Below are 26,835 nucleotides of genomic sequence, written 5' to 3'. Positions count from 1 at the left end.
GTAGGCATTCAATAAATATTTTTTGAATGAAGAAATGAATAGTTAACACCCTTAGGGCTGAACAAGACAATCTTTCTGGGTTTACAAAAGAAAAGAATCTAAATAATCAGGGGGAAATAGCTAGATTCCTGATGTGTCAATAAAAGAATCATCCAAGTATTTTTTCAACAGATAAGAGGTAACAACTCAAAGACTTCAGGAGATGTAGCCAATACTTCCATAAACCTAAAGCAACCACTACAGTAAATGATTCCCCTCCCCCGGCTGTCCACAGGGTGAGATTTACTTCCCATCTATTACCATATTCAACAATGGTTAGTGTGCAGAGCCGCAACACCAACATGTAGGAAAATATTATAAAAATGTTCATTCCAAACTTGTTCCAGACAAAGAACTGAGCCCTTTATAAATAAGGAAAGCCTAAAAATACAGGACAGATATTTTTAAGTGCTTCAAATATTTTGTCTGGAAATAATTTCAAATGTACAGAAAAGCTCCAAATACAAGAATATAAAAATAACCACTCATACTCAGTCACCAACTGTTAATGTTACCTTTGTTTTATCATTTGTCCTCTTTTCCTGCACTTTCTTTCCCTTCACATAGACAGACTCAAGCTGTTTTCCCCCCTCCTAAAGCAACTGAGGATGAATTATATATTTCATGGCCCTTTGCTCCTTTGCTTCACTGTGCATTTCCTAAGAACAGAGATATTCTGTCATAACCATAGTACAGTTCTTGTCAGTAATTTGAACATTGCTGTTGTTCAGTCACCCAGTCATGTCCAACTATTTGCGACCCCAGGGACTGCAGCACGTCAGGCCTCCCTGTCCTTTACCATCTCCCCGAGTTCGCTCAAACTCATGTCCATCGAGTCGGTGATGCCATCCAACCATTCTGTCCTCTGTCGTCCCCTTCTCCTCCTGCCCTCAATCTTTCCAAGCATCAGGGTCTTTTCTAATGAGTCAGCTCTTCACATCAGGTGGCCAAAGTATTGGAGCTTCAGCTTCAGTCCTTCCAGTGAATATTCAGGATTGATTTCCTTTAGGATGGGCTGGTTGGACGTCCCTGCAGTCCAAAGGACTCTCAAGAGTCTTCTCCAACACCACAGTTCAAAAGCATCACTTCTTTGGCGCTCAAACTTCTTTATGGTTCAACTCTCACATCCATACATGACTACTGGAAAAATCATAGCTTTGACTATATGGACCTTTGTTGGTAAAGTAATGTCTCTGCTTCTAATATGGTGTCTAGGTTAGTTACAGCTTTTCTTCCAAGGAGCAAGCATCTTTTAATTTTATGGCTGCAATATCTGCATTTAGGATCAGTACTCCAACTTACTTCAACTGATCCAATGGTATCATTTTATAGTATTTTTCTCTCCATCTGGTATAGAATCTAGTCCAGGGCCAGGTTTTGCAGTTAGTGGTTATCTTTCTTAAGCCTCCCATGATTTCAGTCTTTGTTTTTTATGACTTTTTTTAAGAACATAAACTACTCCCCTTTTTATTAAGCAGAATGTTCTTCGTGTGGGGTTTGTCTAATGGTTCCTCCAGACTCATGTTATATAGTCTTGGCTGGAATACTACATAGATGACATTTTATCCTTTCAGGGCATCTTATCTAGATTCACCAGGTATCCATGTTGCTGTTGGATTTCACTAATATATAACCCCTATTTTATACCTTGTATATAATATGTGGGGAGACACCTGCTTCTCATCAATATTTCCCCCTAGATTTTGTTATGATTCTTGTCTTGTCTGTCATTTACTATAAGGGCTGTAAAATGATGATTTTTCTCATTCTAGGATTCAGAATTCTACCATAAGCAAGAGACCTCCCTTCCCTATTTATTCATTTATCAGTTTATTAAGATTATGGATAACAAATTGCTGTTTTTAATGATTCACAGTTCATTATTTTACTAATTTGATGCCTGAGAAAGTAGGACCTCCAACAGGCTTGTAACATGCTACAATTTTTTTTCAAAAACACCTTCCTATTTTCTAGCTTTAAAAAAAAACACAGATAGAGATTCATCTGGTATGTACTCTTGTAATCAGCCATTCCTCTGAGAAACTCCAGTTCCTCTGAGTTGGGAATAAGATTAATATCAGAGACCACAATTGGGGAGTTAGCTATGCCCACTGTTCTTTATCTTCTTCGTGGACAGAACTACCATGAAATACATGCATGCATATACACATATGCATATAAATATATATAGACACATATGTTCATACACACATATACATGTGCACATACACATACTGGTTTCAAAAATAATAAATTCGCACTGATACCTTCAATTTCAATCCATCCTCACAGGATTCATTTTTGCCTTCTCTCAATCCATATGGGTATGTTCCTCCTTCGTCAGGTCCTAGCTTCAAAAACCTGAAAACACTGCCTCAATCCACAAAACACCGAAAGATTACCCAGGGTTGTTTTGTCCATTTAGCCACAGAAAATAAACTCTATAGGAAAGAGTTTACCTCCACCCAGGCTGAGGGTAAGTGTGTCAAAAAATTACTTAGATTCACTCTTTCTTCCAAAATGTATCTACAGATTCAATGCAACCCCAATCAAAACTCAGATAGCTTTTTTTGGGGCGGGGGCGGGGGGACCATCAGAATTCTAAAATTTACGTAGCAAAGCCAAGAAACTAGAATAGCCAGAACAATTTCAAACAAAGCAAAACTGGAATACTCATATTACATATTACATGATATTACAAGATTTATTATAAACCCACAGTAATAAAGACAGTGTGGTACTGGTGAAAGAATAGAAACCTAAATCAATGGAAAAGAAGTGATTTCAGAAACAGATGCAAACATATATGATCAACTGATTTTTGACAAAGATCTCAAGCAAATAAATGGAGAAAGGAAAAACCTTCATCAAGCAGTGCTAGAACAACTGGACATCCACATGCAAAAACCCAAAACAAAAGAATTTCAACCAACCCATACATCACATCACATCTAATCCTGAACTCAAAATGTATCACAGACCTAAATGTAAAACCTTAAACTTCTAAAACTTCTAGAATAAAACAGTGCTAAATTATTGTGACTTTGGGTTAGGCAAGAAAAATCTAATAAGATAAAAAGCACAAACCATGAAAGAAATAACTGGAGACACTGGACTTTATCAAATTAACTTCTGCACTTCAAAAGACACCGCTTTAAAAATGAGGCCACAAACTGGGAGATGGTAGTTGTGAAACAAATACCGGATAAAAAACAGGTATTTCCAAAATATATAAAGAACTCTTTATTACTTAATGGTAAACAAGTAGCCTGGAAAAGGTCAGTTTTCATTCCACTCCCAAAGAAAGGCAATGCCAAAGAATGCTCAAACTACCGCACAATTGCACTCATCTCACACGCTAGTAAAGTAATGCTCAAAATTCTCCAAACCAGGCTTCAGCAATACGTGAACCGTGAACTTGCAGATGCTCAAGCTGGTTTTAGAAAAGGCAGAGGAACCAGAGATCAAATTGCCAACATCCACTGGATCATCAAAAAAGCAACAGAGTTCCAGAAAAACATCTATTTCTGCTTGATTGACTATACCAAAGCCTTTGACTGTGTGGATCACAATAAACTGTGGAAAATTCTTCAAGAGATGGGAATACCAGACCATCTGACCTGTCTCTTGAGAAACTTGTATGCAGGTCAGGAAGCAACCGTTAGAACTGGACATGGAACAACAGTCTGGTTCCAAATAGGAAAAGGAGTACGTCAAGGCTGTATATTGTCACTCTGCTTATTTAACTTATATGCAGAGTACATCATAAGAAATGCTGGGCTGGAAGAAACACAAGCTGGAATCAAGATTGCTGGGAGAAATATCAATAACCTCAGATATGCAGATGACACCACCTTTATGGCAGAAAGGGTAGAAGAACTAAAGAGCCTCTTGATGAAAGTGAAAGAGGACAGTGAAAAACTTGGCTTAAAGCTCAACATTCATAAAACTAAGATCATGGCATCTGGTCCCATCACTTCATGGGAAATAGATGGGGAAACAGTGGAAACAGTGTCAGACTTTCTTTTTTTGGGCTCCAAAATCACTGCTCATGGTGATTGCAGCCATGAAATTAAAAGACGCTTACTCGTTGGAAGGAAAGTTATGACCAACCTAGACAACATATTTAAAAGCAGAGACATTACTTTGCCAACAAAGGTCCGTCTAGTCAAGGCTATGGTTTTTCCAGTAGTCATGTATGGATGTGAGAGTTGGACAGTGAAGAAAGCTGAGCACCGAAGAATTGATGCTTTTGAACTGTGGTGTTGGAGAAGACTCTTGAGAGTCCCTTGGACTGCAAGGAGATCAGTCCTGGGTGTTCATTGGAAGGACTGATGTTGAAGCTGAAACTCCAATACTTTGGCCACCTCATGCAAAGAGTTGACTCATTGGAAAAGACCCTAATGCTGGGAAGGATTGGGGGCAGGAGGAGAAGGGGATGACAGAGGATGAGATGGTTGGATGGCATCACCAACTTGATGGACATGAGTTTGGGTAAACTCCGGGAGTTGATGGTGGACAGGGAGGCCTGGCGTGCTGCAGTCCATGGGGTCGCAAAGAGTCGGACACGACTGAGCGACTGAACTGAACTGAAACAAGTAGCCTAATTTTAATAAGAGCAACATATGTCAATACATCTAAAAATAAAAATGTAGATGGCAAACAAGCAGATGAAAGGGTGTTAATGTCATCTTTCATGAAAAGCAAACAAAGGCCATTTTGAATGATGGTGCTACAAAAATCAGCTTTTTAGTAGAAATGTGCTTTCACTTCTCTCACATATATACCTAGAAATGGAATTTACAGCTCATAATAAGTTAAACTGTATAGAAATTAACCAACTATTTGCTAAAGTGGCAATACCATTTTATCAGCGAAGTATGAGAGGAAACTCCACACCTTCATAAATGTTAACATTGTGAAACTTGATTCTTAGCCTTTCTAGTAAGTGTATACTATTAATAGTATCACTGTATGGTTTTAATTCACATTTCCTTGATGATTAGCGATGCTGAGCATCTTTCTATGTACTTGTATCTTTCTACGTGTAATGTACTGACCATTCATATCCATGGTGAAATGTCAGTGAAATTCTTTTCCATTTTTTGATAGGGTTCTTTGTCTTATTAAGTTATGAGAGTTCTTCAGATACTCTGGTTCAAACGCTTTGCTGGCTGGATACATGTTTGGCAGATATTCTTCCCAGACTTTGACTAGACTTTTCATTTTATTTTTTTAATGGTTCAGCATGTTCATTTAGAGAAAATTCACTGAGCTGTACACTTACAATTTCTTCACTTTTATGTATATACGTAAGGAATATGTGTTAGTTTCTCAGTCATGTCCAACTCTTTGCGACCCCATGGACTGTAGCCCGCCAGGCTCCTCTCTCCATGGGATTCTCCAGGTAAGAATACTGAATGTGACGTCGCTTCAGTTGTGTCCAACTCTGTGCGACCCCATGGACAGCAGCCCACCAGGCTCCTCTGTCCACGGGATTCTCTAGGCAAGAATACTGGAGTGGGTTGCCTGTTCCTTCTCTAACTTAAGGAATAGGTTCATTTAAAAAGAGAGAGAGAGAGATAGATAGTGGATGGCCCTTTTAAGGATGACAAAATTATCAGCAACTAGTAATCTAAAGATGATGTACATGGTCTGCAAATACTAAAAACTGGAAAATATATCCACATACTCCTGTTTAAGAGCCCTTCATAACATCAGGGTCCTATCAGATGCCCAGGCATGAAACCTAAAATTAGCAAAGGGAAATAATATACTTAAAGACTCTCTCCTGCAAGTGCTCACTGCAAATCAACCTCTGAATTCTAGATGTTTCAGATTAGGATACATTGTACTTTTTGTCAATTATAGCTTTAAATGGAAACTTTATGTTGATGAGATAAGCAAAGAGATTCAACTTTAGTATAATTACATAAAAAACTAACTGCTGCAATGACTTTCTCAAATACATACACTGAAAATTTTTTTAAACATTACATGTACTTAAAAAATAAGCAACAGTGATTTACTGTATAGCACAGAGAACTATATTCAATATCTTATAATAACCTATAATGGAAAATAACCTGAAATATATATAAACACACACATAACTGAATCATTCTGCTGTACACCTGAAACTAACACAGTATTGTAAATCAACTACGGTGGTGGTTTAGTCACTAACTCATGTCTGACTCTTGCAACCTCATAAACTGTAGCCTGCCAGGCTCCTCTGTCCATGTGATTCTCCAGGCAAGAATAGTGGAGTGGGTTGCCATTTCCTTCTCCAGCAGATCTTCCAGACTCAGGAATTGAACCCGGGTCTCTTGCATTGCAGACAGATTCTTTACCAACTGAGCTACAGGGCAAAATTTAAATTCAACTGGCTTCTCTGATAGCTCAGTTGGTAAAAAATCTGCCTGCAATGCAGAAGACCTCAGTTTGATACCTGGGTTGGGAAGATCCCCTGGAGAAAGGATAGGCTACCCACTCCAGTATTCTTGGGCTTCCCTTGTGGCTCAGCTGGTAAAGAATCTGCATGCAAGGCGGGAGAACTAGGCAATCAGATCCCTGGGTTGGGAAGATCCCCTGGAGGAGGGCATGGCAAAGCATTCCAGTATTCTTGCCTGGAGAATTCCATGGACTGTATAGTCCATGGGGTCATAAAGAATTGGACACAACTGAGTGACTTTCACTTTTATACTTCAATTAAAAACGACATGTATATGCTTTTGTTGGCAGCACAAATAGCTTTGTATGTAATTATTGTTTATTAGTCCTTAATCATCCACAAATTCTATCATTATAAGAAAGAAAAATCATATGCTGGCATTTTTCATATTAATAAAAATACACACTTTGTAGAATATAAAATGTCAAGTAGAACATATTTTTTTGAAGTAAAACAATAACATTGCTCTCCACCACAACACTAACTCTTCTTTTCTCCTGATCCAGGCCCCAAAGTTGATCATTAACAATCCAGTATGTGCTAGTGGGAAAGAAACCACCTGCCAATGCAGGAGATGCAAGAGACTGGGGTTTGATCTCTGGGTCAGGAAGATCTCTGGTGTCAGAAACGGCAACCCACTCCTGTACTCTTGTCTGGAAAATCCTATGAACAGAGGAACCTGGCGGGCTATAGTCCATGTGGTCGCAAAGAGTCATGACTAAACATGCACGCTACTAGGATATTAGGATATATGTGCTTTTTAGGCATTTTCTCTTTCTCAAATGGGTACATATGGAGACACACAAACACACTCCATCACAAATACAGGATATATGGCATTTTGGAATTCTACAAACCAAAATTTCAAAGTTTCTAAATGAGGCCTTTATGACTAAAGAACTATAAAACAAGAAACCAAAAGGGGAACAGATCTGAATCAAGTAAAACAAAAATAGGTTAAAATTTAATACAGCCATTGGATGTGACTTGAAATCTTGCTTAAATTTTGAGAACTCATGGAATATATTATTTCTGTGGCAGACACTTTTAAGAGTGACTAGAGAGCCTGCAGTCCTTCCCTTTTCTGGGCCATGATCAACGGCCTTAAAGAAAAAGATCAGAGAAAAAACTAAGAAGGAGAGTCATGAAGGGAATGACTATTTCAACGAACCTCTCACAACAGGGCCACGGTCTAAAAACATCCCTCACCAGAATCCTGCTGCTGCCAATGCAAACAAAATATAAAGCCTATTAATAATTGGGTGGGGAAGATGACCCTCATTACAGATCAGCTCACACTCTCTCTCTGGCCAGCCTAGTCTGTGCTCAGTGATTTCATGAAAATAATCACAACCAGGTGGCAGGAGAAGCAGTTACCAAGGGACCACGACACTGACTCACTAAGACTGACCTTACTGCTCTACTGTTGAGAAGCAATTGGCGTGAGTCCCCCACAGGCACCACCTCTCCACAGGATTACAGACATGGTGATGGCTGACCCTCACTGTAAGAGACACCAATTCTGAATCTGCCTCTGCCAGCACCACTATGCAGGAATAACCAAATGCATCCTATAAATCTCATGGCTGGGGCTTCCCTGGTGGCTCAGGGGTAAAGAATCCGCCTGCCAATGCAGGAGACACAAGTTTGATCCCTGGCCCTGGCAGATTCGACATGCCACGGAACAACGAAACACCACAACTACTGAGCCAGTGCTCTAAAGCCCCGGAGTTGCAGCTACTGAGCCCAAGCACCCAAGAGCCTGTGCTCTGCAACAAGAGAATCTACCATGATGAGAAGTCAGCACATCACGAGGAAGAGTAGCCCCCGCTCACTGAAACTAGAAAAAAGCTCGGGCAGCAACCAAGAGCCAGCACAGCTAGATTTTCCAGGCAATACTGGAGTGGGTTGCCATTTCCTGCTCCAGGGGAATCTTCCCCACCCAGGAACAGAACCTACATCTCATGTGTCTCCTGCACTGCAGGCAGATTCTTTACCACTGTGCCACTTCAGAAGCAAAAAGGACTATCTAAATAAAATATAATAAATAAAAGCTTAAAAATAAATAAACCACATGGCCTCTGATCCAGAAGTTCACTTCAAATGGCAATGGGTAGACACACAAGGCCTTAGGAGTCTTATCAAGTAGATTTTTATTCAGACACAGCTGCCCCCATAGTAGGAAGCAATGGTTACACCTGGAAGTTTGATGTAAGAGTTGTTGCCAGAGCTAAAAGATTCTGAATTTGGGGTGCCGTCCTGCAGGATATAAAGTAGGCTATGAACCACCAACCAACACATGCCATCTCCCACCTCCAGAATATCCTGGATGTAGGAACCAAACAGTAATAGTGGAGTGGTATCTTTTCTTTTCTCAAATTTTTGCTTTTTGTCTTATGAACTCTGGAGTCTGCTGACCTAGAAGTTTTAATAACCAAGAAATATTTCTACCAGGAGATTAAAAAAAAAAAAGAAAGAAAAACACAAACTTTACTGCAAGCTGAGCTTATCATGTTCAGGGTGATTTCCTCACGACAGCAAAAAACCAGCAAAAATGGCAGCTACAGGATGGGTTAAGAATGATAGTCCATCAGTACTCCCAATGAAGAGGGGCACGGGTTCGATCCCTGGTCAGGGAACTAAGATCCTGCCTGCCGCATGGTGTGGCCAAAAGATTTTAAAAATTAGGGAAAAAAAAAGGAATGACACTTCATGACTAATAAGGGGAAGAGCGGCTGCTACTCCACCTTTGGGGGCTGGAAAGACCATGAGGAGCACTCAGGGGAATCCACTGGAGCATGTTCTGGAAGCGCTGTGTGGTGTTAAGGTTAGTGGAAGATATCACAATCCTATACAGTCAGAACCACCAGGAACTCAGAGCCTTTCAAGAATGAGGGGCTGGGTCAGTGTGTGAGGAACAGAACGCTGATAAACTGAGATGCTCACAGAAGGTATGAAATCAGAAGTGAAACAGGTTAGGGGATCTGCACTGATGTAGTATGAAGGCCTCTAGCCACTATTAACTTGTTAACTTCCTAATCCCCGGTGTGAGTTAAGTACCCGTATCTTATCCTTCAAATACATTTTCTTTTTGTGTCCTTTCCCCCAGTCATACACAGAGCAAGCTCACAGGAATTAAAGTTGTAAAATATCAAGAAAGAATCACCATGGAACCAGGGCAGCATGACATCACCCAGAATCGGCAGCCCTATGGCACGGCCTCTGGCGTGCATTTAGACTTTCTCTCATTTAGAGAAGTTGCCTCTGTGGATGGGATAAATCAGGGTTATCTTGACATTTATACAAGCGGGGAGGGAAGTGAGGGGAAAGACCAGGGAAGGGAAAGGGGTGGTTAAGCTACTAACAGGTGACCTTCTAGACACCAGCTAGGAGGGCTGCCTGCCTTTTGACTTCCCTTTGGCAGGGGTCTGGAAAGAAGGTATAAAAACTTCTACCTCTGCTGGGCTCCCAAGAGCTGCTCTGGTTTCCTCTGCTCAAGTCCCATTCATTCAATTCATTATTCAACTTCCAGCATGGGTTCCAAAAATACCTTTTAGTCCCCCTTAAGGTGGTTATCAGCTGATTGAAACCCCCAAAATACTACTACAACTTCTAGCAAGTAGAAAGGTATGGAAGGTTCTCATTTTAACATCAAATGACCCTAACTGTACATTTTCCTCGCTTCCTCTTACCCTGCTCAAAAAAAAAGAGTGTACTTTTGCCTTCAGAACTTCGACATTAGAACTCTCATGCCTAACATGCTTTTTCATATCCTCCTATTTTGCAAGAAAGTACATTTACCCCAAAGCTTCAGTCTGTTCATTTTAGCACCAGTTCCCTGTTAAGACATTGCTCTCAAGTGTCAGCAGTTCTCTGCATCTCGTGATCCCACGCTAGTGCCAGCAAAGCAAAGTGAATGATTACTGATTAACAATGGAAATGAATTCTGTCCTTAAGAGATGATATATAAAATAGACTATTTTAAAAAAATGTCAAGCTGAGCCTGTTTCTGCTTTTCCTGTCACTTAAATCCTAGATCACCAATACAGACTTCTGACAGGAGATGCTTTCGTAGTTCCAGCCCTAATCCTCAATTCTGGATGGAGTCACTATTAACATTGACTCACCCCGCCTTCATACCCCAGACTAGATGACTAGAGTTCTGAGCTTGTTCTGGTACCCCCTGTATTTTACTCTTACGCTCTCTGTTTCAGGCCTGTTTATCCCTCACTTACTGTAACTAGGCCTCTGTTCTGACACTTCTGGAGATTCCTAGTCTTGTCCCTGCCTGGTCGCTTCCTAGGACTGGGACGCCTACTTTTGATAACCAGTTCCAACCCCAAGGACTGATAACAGGCCATTATCTGTAGCCCAGTACCCAGAGACAGAATTCTCTGACAGCCAATCATATAAATCTATGTATACATTTATGATATGAAGGCAGAAGGAGAAGAGGGCGACAGAGGATGAGCTGGTTGGATGGCATCACCAATTAAATGGACATGAACTTGGACAAACTGGGAGATGGTGAGGGACAAGGAAGCCTGATATGCTCCAGTCCACTGGGTTGAAAAAAGTCAGACATGACTTGGCAACTGAACAACAACAACAATACATTTATGAACTTATTCATTCATTTTTCTCTCTCACCCTGTACCCCCACAATTCCATGTGCTTCTTCACCTTGAATTCCCAGTAACAACAGATCGAGAAGATTGCTTTCTGCCTGTTCTATCCCTGACACAGGCTACCAAAGAGAACTCTTCCTCAACACCTGTAGCTTAGGTGGTGCGGGTTAGTAGCTAAGGTGTGTTCAACTCTTTTGCGACTCCACGGACTATAGCCCACCAGACTCCTCTGTCCATGGGGTTCTCCAGGCAAGAATACTGGAGTGGGTTGCCATGTCCTTCTCCAGGGGATCTTACTGACCCAGGGATCAAACCCACATTTCCTGCATCAGCAGGCAGGTTCTATACCACTGAGCCACCAGAGAAGCCCAAAACACCCCCTACTAGTCGAGAAACACAAGGCAAAATGCATCTCACATGATAGATTAATTTCATTTACTTCTAACTTTTCACCTGGCAAATTATTTTCCTCTACTCTAATTTTATACTATTACAACACTTTTCTCAATCTAACACTATGTTTAACATCTATCTTTTAAAAATTCACTTTACTGCTTGTTTATGTTGGTAGGACTTTTCTATTTCAGGCATCTGGCCAATTTATCTTCTAAATTGCTGTTCATTGACATTTTCTAGTGAATTCAAGTCTCATGAGGAAAATAATAATGAAATTTAGTTTTAATTGTTACTCCAATAAGCCACAGCATTCTTTACTACTTTGCCATATTTAAACTTCTTTAAAAATAAAAACAGGGCTTTTTTTTATTGATTTCTTAATGATAACAGCTGACAAAATGCAAATGTCTAACTCAAAACCTGTGTAGTACTTACCTTTACTACTTAGAAAAATAAGGTAAAAATTTTTCAAATACAAATCAGTATCACTACTGTGGTATGCAAGAGCATTTCTAAACTTTAACAAAAATGCAAGAAGGCATACCCAGGTGTGATTACTATCTATATTGCATACCTGTTGTTAAATAACAAGACCAAGGTAACAATTAGCTACTGGAATGCAACCAGTCTCCTTCCAGTAAAACAGCACTTGCTTAATAGAACTTCACTGGACTGGAATGATCTGCCAGCTTTGTCAGATGACATTAGGATATGTGAAACAACTATTAACCGCTGCACTAAAGTGGGTGTCAACAGCAGAGTAGGAAGAAGGAAGGCTAGAATATGGGGATCCTTTTAAAGATCTCTTAATACTGCATGCATGCTTCAGTGTCTGACTCTTTACAACTCTATGGACTGTAGCCCACCAGGCTCCTCTGTCCAAGGGATTCTCCAGGCCAGAATACTGGGACTAGGTTGCCATTTCTTTCTCCAGGGGGATCTTACTGACCCAGGGATCGAGCCTGCATCTCTTTATGTCTCCTGCATCACAGGCAGGTTCTTTCACACTAGCACCACCTGGGAAGCCCTCTTAATACTGGCAACAGTCAATAACTGGCTCATTTCTGATGAACATATTAGGCTGAAAAAAATTAAAAGTGCATCTGAAAAAGGAATAAGCTTTGTAAGAAAGATATAATACTCCTAGTTATGAATAGAGATCACTACAGTATTATCATCTCAGAAATGCTATTCAGCACACATTTTCCCCCCTCTGTTTCCCAACTACACAAGTGTGCGTTGGTGCTACAATGGCCTAAAGGCCTTTCCAGCAGCTGCCATGTCTTGTCAGGCTTCTCCATACCCTCCTGAAAATATAAACACCTATGCCAGCGCGTGTGGTGGTTATGCAAGCTAACTCAAGCTGGGAATCACCGAACTTATTTACTCTGGTGACTCAGATTTAGATCTAGGTCTCTGTGGGTAAGGAGGTGGAGAACACAACTGCATGTTATGACACCATTCTTCATTAGTATTTATTGTACAACTAAAGCAAACTCAACGCTTTCTGCTTTTTCATAAAGTTTGACAAAGAAAGGAAATGTTCCAGGTTTGCCTAGGTACAGGTCAGCATCTGCTACACCGAGTGACCCTGGACAGAACAAGCGCCCTTTACAGAGAACTGTTTTTTTCTATTTTCTCTCTCCATGTTCCCCGATGGTGTTCCCAACCCCTGCCTCCACTCCCCAACCCCACCACTGTCCTTTCTCTTCCTTTTCCGGCCTTCCTTTAAGCCTGCCACCAATAAGCCACCTCTTAGCCACACTGAACTTCACAATGGCAAAATAATTTTTTCAATGCTATTTCACTCCAAGACAACAGAAATACTTTAAACATGGCCAGACATCAGAAATAATAAAACAGCAATACACCAGTTTTCATCTTGACCAAAGAGATAACATCTAATTTATTTCAGAACTTAGTAAATGAAATATATAAAGCACACCTATCATCAATCCAACAGATCAAATTATCTTTTAAAAGAATATAAGCTAGAGAAGTCATTTAGTACAATTTGCATGGTGACCTAGTTGTAAAAGGCTTCAGGAGCAAAACTAAGGCTTTCATGTATTTTGACTTTATCCCTATGGCTTTTCCTCATTTCTTAAATAATAAATTCAGGCGAATTTTTTCCCAAGAGACCTCATCTGATTCATTAATGGTGAAATCAATTGATTTTATTACTTTCTATAATTCTGATAGAAGTAAATCTCACAGGATTCACCAAGGAAATTCACTCAATTCCCCTGATATTCAGATCAAACCTCATCTTAGGGTTATCTGAATCATTTTAACTACAAGTAATCTTTCTAGTGGCTAAGTATCCACAGAACTTCTGCACCCCTCAGACAGACTAATTGCACACTGTTCAAACATTTATGCATTTATCTTATCTTCATCATATTATAAAGTTATTGAGAGCAGAAGTATCCATGTCTTAAACATTCATGCAGATACCAGAGCACCCAGGACAACAAACAATAAAACATTTAATAAGTAATTAAGAAAAAAAGTACAAATTATTAACAAACACTACAGCATCATTTGAGAACCTATTTACAGTGTATTATTTTGGGAAAGAACAACTAGGTTCCCAGAGCAAGTTGAATCCTTTAAATTTGGACTAACTTAGTCACTAGAGGCATCACACAAATAAACCAGGCTGAATAAAATTATTAGGCAATCAACACACAATGATATTTCTAAAAATAACTGAGTTCATTTTTATTTCATACTTGTTTACTTAACTGTGGCATATATCATCTAAATCACTGTGTTTTAATGAGCAGTGGGCCGTAGGAAAAGAACTTGGGCTTTCCAGTCAGAGAGATTCAGGCTTTAATCAAGAAGATCTGATTATGAATATATTGAGGGATTTCTAGGACAAAGAGAATGAGGAAACATAATAAAATATATATTATCATTCTTTCACTTGATAATGAATAGTCTTAGAATTCCTAGGAGTGACAGTAAACATTTATTTTCTTAAGACTAACATCATTTTCTGACAACATGCTTATTACCTAACTACATTCATTCACTCTGTATACTGAAGGCCAATTACATGCCAGTGTGTGTGTATTTAGAAAGAGAATAAAATTTGCTGAAATATATTATACAATGTGTGGTAATGTTCTACAGCTGTTTATTCAACTATACTAAGAACATCCCTTCTATTTGTGAAATCTCCTCTATACTCAACAAAATGATAGCAGATAGTTAATAAATATCATCCCTTGACTAATTGCCCAGTACTTCTTTCTTTACTACTCTATTACTTCGTAAGAATGAAGTTTCCAGTAAGCAAATATAGTAGTGATTAGATAAAAAAAGCCAGGCCACTTTATAAGATTTGGAGGTATTTTGGAATTTTACTGAGAGTCTTTGAGGCGTCAGACATTGCCAATGGTAGTTAAGTCGTATATGTGAAGAACAGGTGTTTTCATAAACTAGGTACAACACTTTGTAACTATGTCTATATAATCATGCCAAGTCATTGTTATTCATATCCTCTATGCCTCATGAAATTTTTTGGTTCACATGATGACTTATTACCTTCTATGGAGAATAAGCTAAATAAAAACTGACAAATCCATTAAAAAAAAAAAAAAAAAGCCCAGCCAAAAGGAATTAAGAAGAATGCCATGTGATTGATTTTACCTGACTAGATCCAGGGCTGTGAATTACCTACTTGGTTGAAAATAATCAGCTATTTGCCCAGTTACCTGTTGTCCTTTTTACAGAAAATTCAAGGAGGAAATTCCCTGGATTCTGCTGCCTATGGAAACAAAGCCCAGAACCTAACCTCTTCACTCCCTGAGGAGTGAATATCACAATATCAACATTCTTATATTTGTCAACATTTTAAGACTAGCAAAATCACTGTGATTTTAGTAATAAAATTCAAATAAGTACTGTACTTTAGTCACATAAGATATTACCACTGGTCAAGAGTGACAGGTGAAGAGTATGTGGGACTCTACTATTTCCCCAAATTGCTGAGTTTATTTCTTCAAAAAAAAAAAAAACTATATATATATATATATATATATATATATATATATATACACACACACACCAGTAAGGTAATACAAGTGAGAGAGGAGAGTGAAAAAGTTGGCTTAAAACTCAACATTCAGAAAACTAAGATCATGGCATCTGGTCCCATCACTTCATGGCAAATAGATGGGGAAACAGTGGAAATAGTGTCATACTTTATTTTGGGGGGCTCCAAAATCACTGCAGATGGTGACTGCAGCCATGAAATTAAAAGACACTTACTCCTTGGAAGGAAAGTTATGACCAACCTAGAGAGCGTATTTAAAAGCAGAGACATTACTTTGCCAACAAAGGTCCGTCTAATCAAGGCTATGGTTTTTCCAGTAGTCATGTATGGATCGGAGAAGGCAATGGCACCCCACTCCAGTACTCTTGCCTGGACAATCCCATGGACGGAGGAGCCTGGTAGGCTTCAGTCCATGGGGTCGCGAAGAGTCGGACATGACTGAGCGACTTCACTTTCACTTTTCACTTTCATGCACTGGAGAAGGAAATGGCAACCCACTCCAGTGTTCTTGCCTGGAGAATCCCAGGGACGGGGGAGCCTGGTGGGCTGCCGTCTATGGGGTCCCACAGAGTCAGACACGACTGAAGCAACTTAGCAGCATGTATGGATGTGAGAATTGGACTGTGAAGAAAGCTGAATGCCAAAGAACTGATGCGTTTGAACTGTGGTGTTGGAGACTCTTGAGAGTCCCTTGGACTGCAAGGACATCCAACCAGTCCATCCTAACTGAGATTAGTCCTGGGTGTTCATTGGAAGGACTGATGTTGAAGCTGAAACTCCAATACTTTGGCCACCTCATGTGAAGAATTGACTCACTGGAAAAGACCCTGATGCTGGGAAGTATTGGGGTCAGGAGGAGAAGGGGACGACAGAGGATGAGATGGCTGGATGGCATCATCGACTCGATGGACATGAGTTTGGGTAAACTCCGGGAGTTGGTGATGTACAGGGAGGCCTGGCATGCTGTAGTTCTTGGGGTCACAAAGAGTCGGACACGACTGAGCAACTGAACTGAAGGTAATGCAAACTGAATAAATGTTAGGGAAATTAAAACAGTAAGTTGCCCATCCAAATTCAAACACTCAAAATGTACTAAGAAATTTGGATATTTTAAGAAGATACCTGTAAGATTTTTTTAAAGTATTGAGTCCTATAGACAATACTTAATCACCTCCTAAATTATATGATTTATAAAGCAAAATGTATGTGTATGGATGCACTACCTAGAGTAAGGCAATAAAACTAAAAGATTCTGTGCAAATAAATTAGTTGCCACCCCCGGAAAGAAAAAAAGATACAAAATAATTTTGGCATGACTTTCTAACATCAGATAATGACTATGTATCAGATTCCTATTTTTCTTAGGCTAGTGTTAAATTAATTGGCCTCAGTGAAGACCACACTGGCTGGAGAACAGAGGGACATAGCTAGGAAGAAACATTATACAGGAAGAGGAAGCTGGGCCTGGCAGATTCATCAAGTGTTGAAGATATACCTATTACACATGTCAAAAATCAGAATGTAACATGATGATTCTCACAACACTGATACCAAGGGTTTAAGAAACAAGGGAAGTTAAAGAAGTGTCAGAACTCAACGATCACTGTTATCTAAGGGACCTGCAGTAAAGAGGGCTGCCAACAGATGAAGAACCGAACAGCACAACAACAGTTCCCTGATGGTCCCGTGGTTAAGAAGCCACCTTCCAGTGCAAAAGACAAGGATTCAATCCCTGGTCAGGGATCTAAGATCCCATATGCCTCGGGGCAACTAGGCCAAGAGGCAGGAAGAAAAGATCTCACACCAGATCACTGAAGAGCACACATACCACAACTAAGACCTGATGCGGCCAAATAAATAAATACGTGTTATTTTTTAAAAAGAGGCAAAGACAGAATAGGAATTCAAATCTCTTAATTTGGGGGCCTCTGAAGTACCATTGTAAATAGGCATTTATCTTTTATAAGTAGTAACAACAAATACTTTAAAGGGATTAGGCCACACACAAAAGAATCAAACAACCACGATTAGTTTATTAAAAAAAAAAAGTCCTCATTCACTGGCCTTTTAAACTCCAACATCAGTACAGTAGTGCTTTAAATCCATTGTGGCTTCACATGTGTCTAGTTGAATCGAAGTTACTAATCTAGACTTGCAGTCTTATCAAGACACATAAATACAGTACTGGCTAGGTCTCTTCTCTTTACTGAGGAGGGATTCTGTTTTCAATAGCAGATACTTAGGAGTATCTGCTATTGAGTTGGCATAATGATAAAAAGGGTTACCACAGTACAAGTTTCAAGTTTGCTCAGGTACAACAGCATCTGATCACAGAACAATGGTATATTAAACTTAAAATAACTAATTGCATTAACTCTGTACCAAGTCATACTCTCTGGGAAAGGAAATGACAACCCACTCCAGCATTTTTGCCTGGGAAATCACATGGACAGAGGAGCCTGGCAGGCTACAGTCCATGGGGTCGCAAAGAGTCGGACACGACTGAGCAACTAAGCACAGCAAGTCATACTCTAACATACTACACACGAATAGAAGCAGGTGACAAAAGTTTTTTAAAAATAAAAAAACTATGGGAAAGAAACAAATTTAAGTTGTTAATAATTTTCTTTTAAGAAAACCAATGTGCAAATTTAATACTAAGATCATTCCACTAGAGAAGTAAAACCAAGGCCCGACTCACAAATAACCATTAAAATAGCAACAAAAAAACCGAAACCAAATTTCAGCACTCACTGAAATCACACTGTAGTTGATCAAAATACAAACAGTATCCCCATTAACTGGGCTAACAGATACAAAGTATTCCACATATCAAAAAAAAAAACTACAGGGCATATTATCGCTAGACTTGTCACAATGGATTACAACACTATAAGATCAATAATCCAATATTTATGATCTATTACACACACAAAAATCTATGAAGTGAAGTGAGATGAAAGTTGCTCAGTTGTGTCCAACTCTTTGCGACCCCATGGACTATATAGTCCCTGGAATTCTTCAGACCAGAATACTGAAGTGGGTAGCCTTTCCCTTCTCCAGGGAGGGAGAACCCAGGTTCTCCCGCATTGCAGGCAGATTCTTTATCAGCTGAGCCACAAGGGAAGCCCAAGTACACAATAATCTTTTGGTTTAACAAAAAAAGAAAGAAAAATGACTCATATCACTAAAAGACATTACTTTAAATATCTGCCTCAAGTCTTGCAGCTTCTGCAGATACAATACCTATCATCTCCCAATGTCCCTCTCCTGCAGGTTCGAAGACATGTGGGAATATCAGACAGAACAAGGAAGCCTGAGATGTAAGGAAGGAGATATTTGGAGTTATTGATACCATTAACAATTGTATGCTTAAGATGCCATATGCAGGCCACAGCTAAGACCGGACTCAGCCAAAACAAACAAAAAAGATTAACGTAGATGTTCCAGAGTTGAGGGTCTCTGTTCTAGGGCCTGACATGTCTATAAACTCAGTACAAAACCCCAAAGCTCTGCATCCATACAGTCAGGTAAATATAGCAATCATAACTGCCTGTTCAACCAAATGAAACACACTACAAAATATCATTGACTTTATTTCTGGTACTAGACTTTTCACACTCTGCAAGGCTCCTGCTTCAGTTGTTTATAGTGATATTCTAGACCTTGTGTCTTGTTTATTAAATAATCAGTGTCTTGCTTATTAAAGATCTGGGGGCCCAGTAATAGAGTAATCTCAAAAATTCCCACCAAAGAAAGGAAAACAGAAGTGTGAATGTTTTCATTCTACAGAAGAATGAACCAAAACACTGTGCAAGGAACTCTATCTATTTAGCTTGGAGAGAAATCATCTACATTTCTTTATTATTACATTTGTTTAGACTGAATGAATGAGTCAATTTCCTATGTATTTGGCACTTCTTGTGCATGCAATCAGAGGAAGGATAAGACCACAGGGAAACATGCAAAGGGATTTGGAGGAAGTCTGCCCATGGGCTTATGGGAAGAGGGGAAAAAGCCAGCAGAGGCTAGCACATGGATGTGCACTCAAGCATTCACCAAGTATTTACTGAGCACCTATTATGCACAGCTCACTGCCCCAGCACTAAATGTACAGCGGTCAGCAAAACAGAATCCACGTCCACATAAGCAATACTGTTGGGTATCTCCTATCCAGTTTTCAATGATTAACCCCATTTTCAGCAATTCCATAATTCAGCAGACATTCATCTAATGAAACAGGAATTCAGAGGTTTAAAAGAAAAATCTAGGATCTCCATCTAGGGGGAGGAGATAAGACAAATAAAGCAGCTTTTAAGTAGAAGTATGGTAAAGGGTGCCAAGGGGACCCACGGGGAGGGACAACCAAGCACTATTCCTGGACAAGGACCAGCTTGCAGGCAGGAGAGGGCGGCACACTATAGGAGCTTCAAGCAGGAGACAACACTTCTCTGTCCATGCACGGGACACACTTCAGGCTCAAACTCACTGAGAGCAGAAGTCAAAGTCCTTAAAGTACTGGCCTACGTGGTCTGTGGGCCTCCACCACTCTGACCTCAGCTCTCACCTCCCTCTAGCCAACCCGACTGTTCTCCCAACACTTCAACACCCTCCCACTTCAGAGCCTCAGCACCTGCTCTTCCCCCAGCTCTAAAATTCTCACTCCCTTAAATGCGTCAAGTCTCTGCTCAAAAGTCACCTTAGGGGAGGGTAACGCACGTCATCATGTTACATGAAACTCAGCTTTCTAAAGATTGAAGTCATGCTACAATTATTCATGGATTCATGCTCCTTACAACATCTGGGATGACTTCAAAGACCACATGTCTCAATTATTTCAGTCTATTATTTTCCCTTTAAGTCCAGCTAAAAATTGAAGAAACGCTTTATAATTATTTTGAGGATTTTTTTTAACTCTAAATTTTCCTTAAAGAAACAAAACTTCACCTAGTTTTTTTAAAGCCACATTTTAAAAAATGTTAAGGGCTAAGTATTAGAATTCTCCAGTGATGGTTTCATTATAAAAGCTTTTTAAAAAAAACATTTATTTAAAAAAAACTCATTTATTTACTTATATGGCCGCACTGGGTCTTAGTTGTGGCATGTGGGAACCAGCAGGAATCGAACCCCAGGCCCTTGTTATTGGGAGCTCAGAGTCCCAGCCACTGGACCAGGAAAGTCTCTATAAAAGGAATTTTAATACAGGAAAGCCAACTGTACAATAAGAAACTCAAAGAAACATCCTTAAAGTGCTACCGCCTTCATACTGAGATCGTGACTGATGACCAAGCCAAAAAATCATTTAGCAGTGTCTGTCAAAAACTTTCTACATTGGTTCAAATGCTGCTGAAAGTAAGAATTAAAAAGTCAAAACCATTAAAGGAGACCATTACACAGACAACAAAATGGCTAAAATTTCAGTAACTGACAATACTAAATGCCAACAAGGGTACAGGAATAACTGAAATTCTCTAATATTGATGCAGATAGGAATGCAAGACAGTATAGTCATTTTGGAAAACAGTTTGGCAGTTCAATATGAAGTAACTAATACTGATAAAATATACACTTTCATATGACCCAGTAATCACATTCCTAGGTGCATCTCAAGAAAATTGAAAACATTTCTCCTGTCCATAGACCTGTTCATAATGGTTTATAGCAGCTTTATTCATAACTGCCCAAAACTGGAAACAACTTAAATGTCTAACTCATGAATGAATGAACAAATTGTGGTACCTCAATGTGAGGTACTCAACAACACAAAAGAACAAATTTAGTGGTGTGCTGGGGCTGACGGGTACAGCTTATGACAGCCTACTGTTAAGTTTTCAGTTTTGCAAGCTGACTTAGGTAGCTCATGGACAGAGGAGCCTGGTGGGCTTCAGTCCATGGGGTCGCAAAGAGTCGGGCACGACTAAGCTACTAACACTTACTTACTTAGGTAGCTCAACGTGGGCCATGATGAGCGTATTTACACTGCAATAATTAGCAGATGCTACCAATCTGGGATTTTTTTCTTTGGAGGACAGGTTGTTACAAGTTTATCAGCATACCATTGATGAAACTACCGACACATGAAACAACTTAATGAATATCTAAAGTATAACGATGAATGAAAGACGACACCAAGACTACATACCGTATGATTTCATTTATGTTACGTAGACATAAATTTCTTGTCTACAAAGACAAGATAACAGCGATACTGATTAGATTAACAGTTAGCAGGGGCTAGAGGTAGAGGGAAAGGATTCACTACAAAAGGGCAGGAAAGAACTTTTTGGAGTGATAGAAATGTTTAATACGTTGATTGTGGTGGTGATGAGCCAATTGTATACATCTGCCAAGACTTTTTACCACATATAAATTAATCTCAAAATCCTGACTACAAAAAAAATGTAGGAATAGGAGTTATTATCTATTAATCCTTTAATGGATGACAAATGATACAAAGGAAGAACTGGAAACTAATCTGTTGAAATATCAAGAAGGCAGATTTTAACTCACATAAACAGAAAAAAGATTTAAAAACATTTTTGAAAACGTGAACTTGTAGTCACAGGAAGTATTAAAAACAGAGTCTGGATAATCCTACCAAAGACACAGTAGAAATGGCCCTACCTTGAGTGTCATTTCAGACTAGTACTATTAAGAGAGGTTAGGATCACTAAGGTCTCTTCCTCCGTGGAGTCAGAGGTTCTAAAACTCCATAGTATTTTGTGTTATGCTAATGGCAGATCCACTTTTCTATGGTAGTCAAGCATCAATTACTAATTTTAACATCAAGTAAATGCTATCATTGACTTAGAGAGGAGTACAGCCTTATTATTAGGAGTGCTGGCTCTGGTGTTAGACAGTCTGGGCTCAACTGTTGGCCCACCAGTTGGCTGTCACTTTGAACAAGCATCTCTCAGTATCTATTTCCACATCTGTAAAATGGGATTAACATTCTCCTAAGGCTTCAGTAAGAATGCACGAAAAGTGACTTCTATGAGCTAAATCCTCAATAACAAGCATTTCTTAAGACATAACCGGAAGGGAAAGATATAAACTATCAAATCTAATCCTAAGATTTTTAATTTTCCAAATATAGATTTATTCTTTAATTATATATCCAGTGGCTTATTAATTTTTTGCAGAGCCAGATCTTTTTGAGAATGTGTTGACTCTGAGCTCTTTACCCAGGAAAAAATGCAAATATATGCTACATTCTGCATATGATTTCCAAGGATTCAAGGACCTTCTAAAGCACATGCATGAAATTGAAAATGCCTGATGTAAACTCTTAAAATTGCAACGCTGAGTAGTGGAATTTAAGAATTGTCAAAGGAGAGAACCCAAATAATACTGAAATAGTACACTGTCATTTACTCTTTTTTAAAAAAAAAACAACAGATTTTGCAAGTAAGACCAGAACATCATGTTTGTAATTCATATCTCCTTTTTGCAGAAATTTTAAATTAGAAGCATAACATTTTTTACATGAATCAATATCAACTCATAAAAAGACACTGGTAGTAGAAACCTACCAGCATTAAGAATGAAAGGTTTCAAGCGTTAACATGCACCACTGATGCTCAAATACCCTAGGAAGGGTCCCAAATCAATCTAATACAATATGTATTTTTAATTATCTTTTATAGAAATCAAACTAATTCCTATGCTTAGAGTCCCATGTTCACGTTAAAGTTTTATTTTTCTTTTCAAATGAGATTTATATTTTTCTTGACCTATGTATGCACTACTAGCATATCAAGCTTTTTTTGTTTTTTAATCAACATATTTTTGGTCCTGTTTTATGTTGTTTATCACACCGTCTGATGGTGGAAACTGTTCTAAACCTGCTATCAAGTAATTTCAACCTGGAAATCTGCTGCTATCTCAAAGCAAAAGGTTTTGTTTTTCTTTTTTTAATTGTTTGGTTTTCAGACAACAGAAACCACTTGGCACTAACCAACTCATGCCCATCACGGAACAAAAAATAGTTTTTCGTATGCAGTAGCACCATTTTCCCACAGGAAACAACCATTTTTAAGGCACTGGAAGTAGAGGCAAGGGTTCACATATATAGTAAACATCCTTTCAATCGGTTTTATCAGATTATTTCAGCAAAAGGAAAACCTAATACCGCAGATCTCGGAATTCAATCGTAAAAAAAAAAAATCAATGAAACGCTGCCCCTGAGGATCAAACACTGACCAGGTCTGCCAAATGGCTTTTGGTCGAAACAGTCACAACTGCTATTTAAAGCCCACCGTAAACGTAAATGTTTGCGATGCCACCGCATCCCCCACAAGAGAAAAAAAAAGGGGCAAACACGCTCCGCGGGAGCATCTCCGGTTGCTTGCACAAACGAAGGTTTCCAACACAGGGCGTGGGGGTTGGGGGGGTAGCGCAGAGCTCGAGGATAAGCCAGGAGAGGCCCGCAGCCACGGAGACAGCGCCCGAGGGATGGAGGCCTCGCCCGGCAGTGCCCGGGGCGGGGGGCTCCGGGAGCCGAGACCCCGCGGGGTCTGGCGGAGGGGCCCCGGATCGGTCGCGGATCCCTGGACCGCCAGGTTACGCCCCCACTGCTTAAACACGGTAACATCCAGCCCTCGCCTCCCTCTCCCCCCGAAACACCCCCAGCATCGCTCCCCACCGCCCGCAGCCCTTCGCCCCGACCCCGACCGGACCACGACGGCGCCCTCTCCAGGCCGCGGTGGAGGACACAGGCTAGGCCGCCGGCCCCGCAGCGGCGGCGGCGGCCCCGGGGCAGCGCGATCCCGGGGGAGGATGGCAGCTGGGCCGCGGCCTGTCCCCCCCGCCCCCGCCCCAGCCCCAGGGGCAGCGTGCGCAGGGCCGCGAGTGGGCAGCGCCTCCGCCCCGCACGAACAAAGCGGCCGCGGCACGCGGGCGGGGGGCCGGGGGCACTCACCGGAGGGCGGGTGGGCGCGGGCTGGCCCGGCCGGGAGAGGGGACCGTGGCCGGCCGGGGGGCGCGCTGGCGACGGGGAGGGGGCGGCGGGCGCTGCGTCCACGGCGGGGCCCGGGAGCCCCGTGGCGCGGGGGGGAAACGGGGCTGCGGGCCGGGATCGGGGCTGCGGCCGCGGGGTGCGGGAGCCGGTCGGCCGAGGCCGTGCAGCGGCGCTAGGCGGCCGGGGCAGCGACGCCGCCGCCGCCGCCTCCTCTCCCTTCTCCGGCCCCGCTCCCTGCTCCCCCGCGTCGTCCTCCTCCTCCTCGCTGGGTCCCCGCCGCCGCCGCCGCCGCCTCAGCCTCGGCGCTTCTCGGGCTTCTCCTCTCCATCAAGGCCGGGCCGCCCCGCAGGGACCATCCCGGGAAGTGAGGGGCTGTTGCCGTTCCCCGCAGCGGTTGGTGGCCATCTTTAATCCTCCTCCTTTCTCCACCTCCCGCTGCTGCCTGACTGACTGACTGACTCTGGATCCTCCTCTTTCCCCTCCTGCTCCTCCTACTGAGCCGGCCGCAGAAATTGCAGCAGCAGCCTTCCTCTGAACCCTCCTGCCTTTCCTTCCTCTTCCCGACTTCCTTCCCTTCTCTCGGCTTCCCGCTTTTCCCCTCCTCACTCTGACCAGCTGGCTTCGTCTCCCCTTTTTGCTGGCAGCGGGCGCTCGACTCTCTCAGCCTGGCTTTGCCCTCCCCCCTCTTTTTCACTCTGGTCCCTCTCCCCCCCCCCTTTCCAGCGGCACACACCCCGGCTTCCTTCCTTCCCCACGTCCTGCCCTCAGCCAGCGACTGCCGTTTCCCTCTCGCAGCCCCTTGCCCCACGCCCGCGGTGCGCTCTCCGCCACCTCCCGCCTTGGTCCCAATTTCTCAAAAAGACTCAGCTGAGAAAGGACAGCTGGGCGCTGCTCTACTTAACCCTACACCCATTTGCTGGATGCTGTCAGACGGACGGCAGGCTGCGTTAATTTTTACTCCCGGTGGAGTACAAAAGGACTGCCCACGCTAAGCTGTTTTACTACGCAGCTTTGAAACTCCTGGATGCTGTGGTGTTTGGGCGCCAACCCCGTAGAGGACAGAGGAATTGAAGACCCCGATCTCGGTTGCCTTCCTTCAGTGACCTTGAACTGGTCGCCTTAAGATTTGAGGGTTCTTTTTCCCCTTCCTCTAAAGGGCATCATGGATACCTTTGCAGCCTTAACAAACAGTGTTTAGACCCAATTAACACGTTTTGGTAAACCTTAGAACTGCTAAGTGATGATCAGTTTGCCCCTCTGTCTTTGGTTGCTAATCAACCCAGTGGACCGTGTGGGGCATACTTTACTGGCAATGGAGACAAACTGAGTCAGCAGTTCTGCGTGGACAGGCTTAGAGGGGGGAAGTGGTCACCTCATCGTTCTAATGACAAACTTGTTTTTCCTAACACTGCAATCTACAGAAGCTTGTGAATTTCCTCTAATAAAGATGAAGCAAACTGGACTTGCTGTTTGCTCCTTTTTAGCCGCCTGGTCTTTGGCAGATTGGACCCATTTGTAAGGATTCACTCACAGATTACTTCAAGATTCAGCACTGTTGACAAATACAAGGGATGCTGAATGTGAGCACTTGGGGGTGGGGGTGGGGTCATAGTGCCGATCCAAACAAAAAAAAAGCACCTTGCCCTTTCAGAATAAGACCATGAGATGTATTCAAAGGCTATTCCCTTCAATAGGCCAATTACAGGGAAAAATGTTTTTAAATATAGTTTTATGTTATAATTCAAAGTAATTTTTTAAGTTCAAATGTAAAGTTATTATAAAAATGTGTTTCAAACTGTTTGAAAAGAAGGTGCCAAAGCAAATCTAAAAATATATTTTAATAAATATTGGTATGCTTTGGAAGCTGGAGTTCTAATCTTTTTCCTTGATCTTTACAGAGTAACCAGTACCTTGTTAGATTTGAGATTTCTGTTGCCATCTTTCAATACTAGTAATTCTCCTATTTGAAATCAACAACCTGTATCAGCATGTAAAACTTTTAAACCCAAGTAAAGTCTTTGAGACATCTTCCTATAATACAGTTTAGAATAAATTATTGAAAACAAAGCCCCTACATTGTGTAAGGCAATATGTTTATGTGTGTGTTTTCTTTTTGGCCTTTAGGTGTTTATTTATATTTTGTGTTTCTCCAGTCTATTACTGGACAAAATTACTACAAAATTCTTGATTATTTCCTTACGAGTGACTGTTTTTAGACAATAAAATGGATAACATGAATACTGAGTAAGAAAGACAGTTGTCTTACACATGAGGCCTGCATGCATTTTAAAAG

At 41.1% G+C, this 26,835-nt stretch overlaps 2 protein-coding genes across 2 annotated transcripts in view; one reads left to right on the top strand and one right to left on the bottom strand.

Moving 5' to 3' along the window:
• WDFY3 (WD repeat and FYVE domain containing 3) overlaps nucleotides 1-24,408 on the bottom strand; it is a 279,731-nt gene extending 255,323 nt beyond the window's left edge. Inside the window, exon 1 of the mRNA XM_081582148.1 lies at nucleotides 24,257-24,408. The gene's annotated coding sequence lies outside the window, so the exon portion shown is untranslated. The remainder of the gene's footprint in view (nucleotides 1-24,256) is intronic.
• LOC145515386 (uncharacterized) lies at nucleotides 21,380-24,718 on the top strand. Its single transcript, XM_081515654.1, has one exon. The coding sequence runs from the start codon at nucleotides 23,798-23,800 to the stop codon at nucleotides 24,716-24,718; it is 921 nt and encodes a 306-aa protein (XP_081371780.1). The 5' UTR covers nucleotides 21,380-23,797.
• The last annotated feature ends 2,117 nt before the right edge of the window (nucleotides 24,719-26,835 follow it).

The sequence above is a fragment of the Giraffa tippelskirchi genome, chromosome 1, assembly GCF_054371585.1.
Source record: "Giraffa tippelskirchi isolate mGirTip1 chromosome 1, T2T-mGirTip1v1.2.pri, whole genome shotgun sequence".
NCBI lineage: Eukaryota > Metazoa > Chordata > Mammalia > Artiodactyla > Giraffidae > Giraffa > Giraffa tippelskirchi.
The sequence above is the reverse complement of the archived record's forward strand: the minus strand, read 5'-3'. Positions and strand labels throughout refer to the sequence as shown.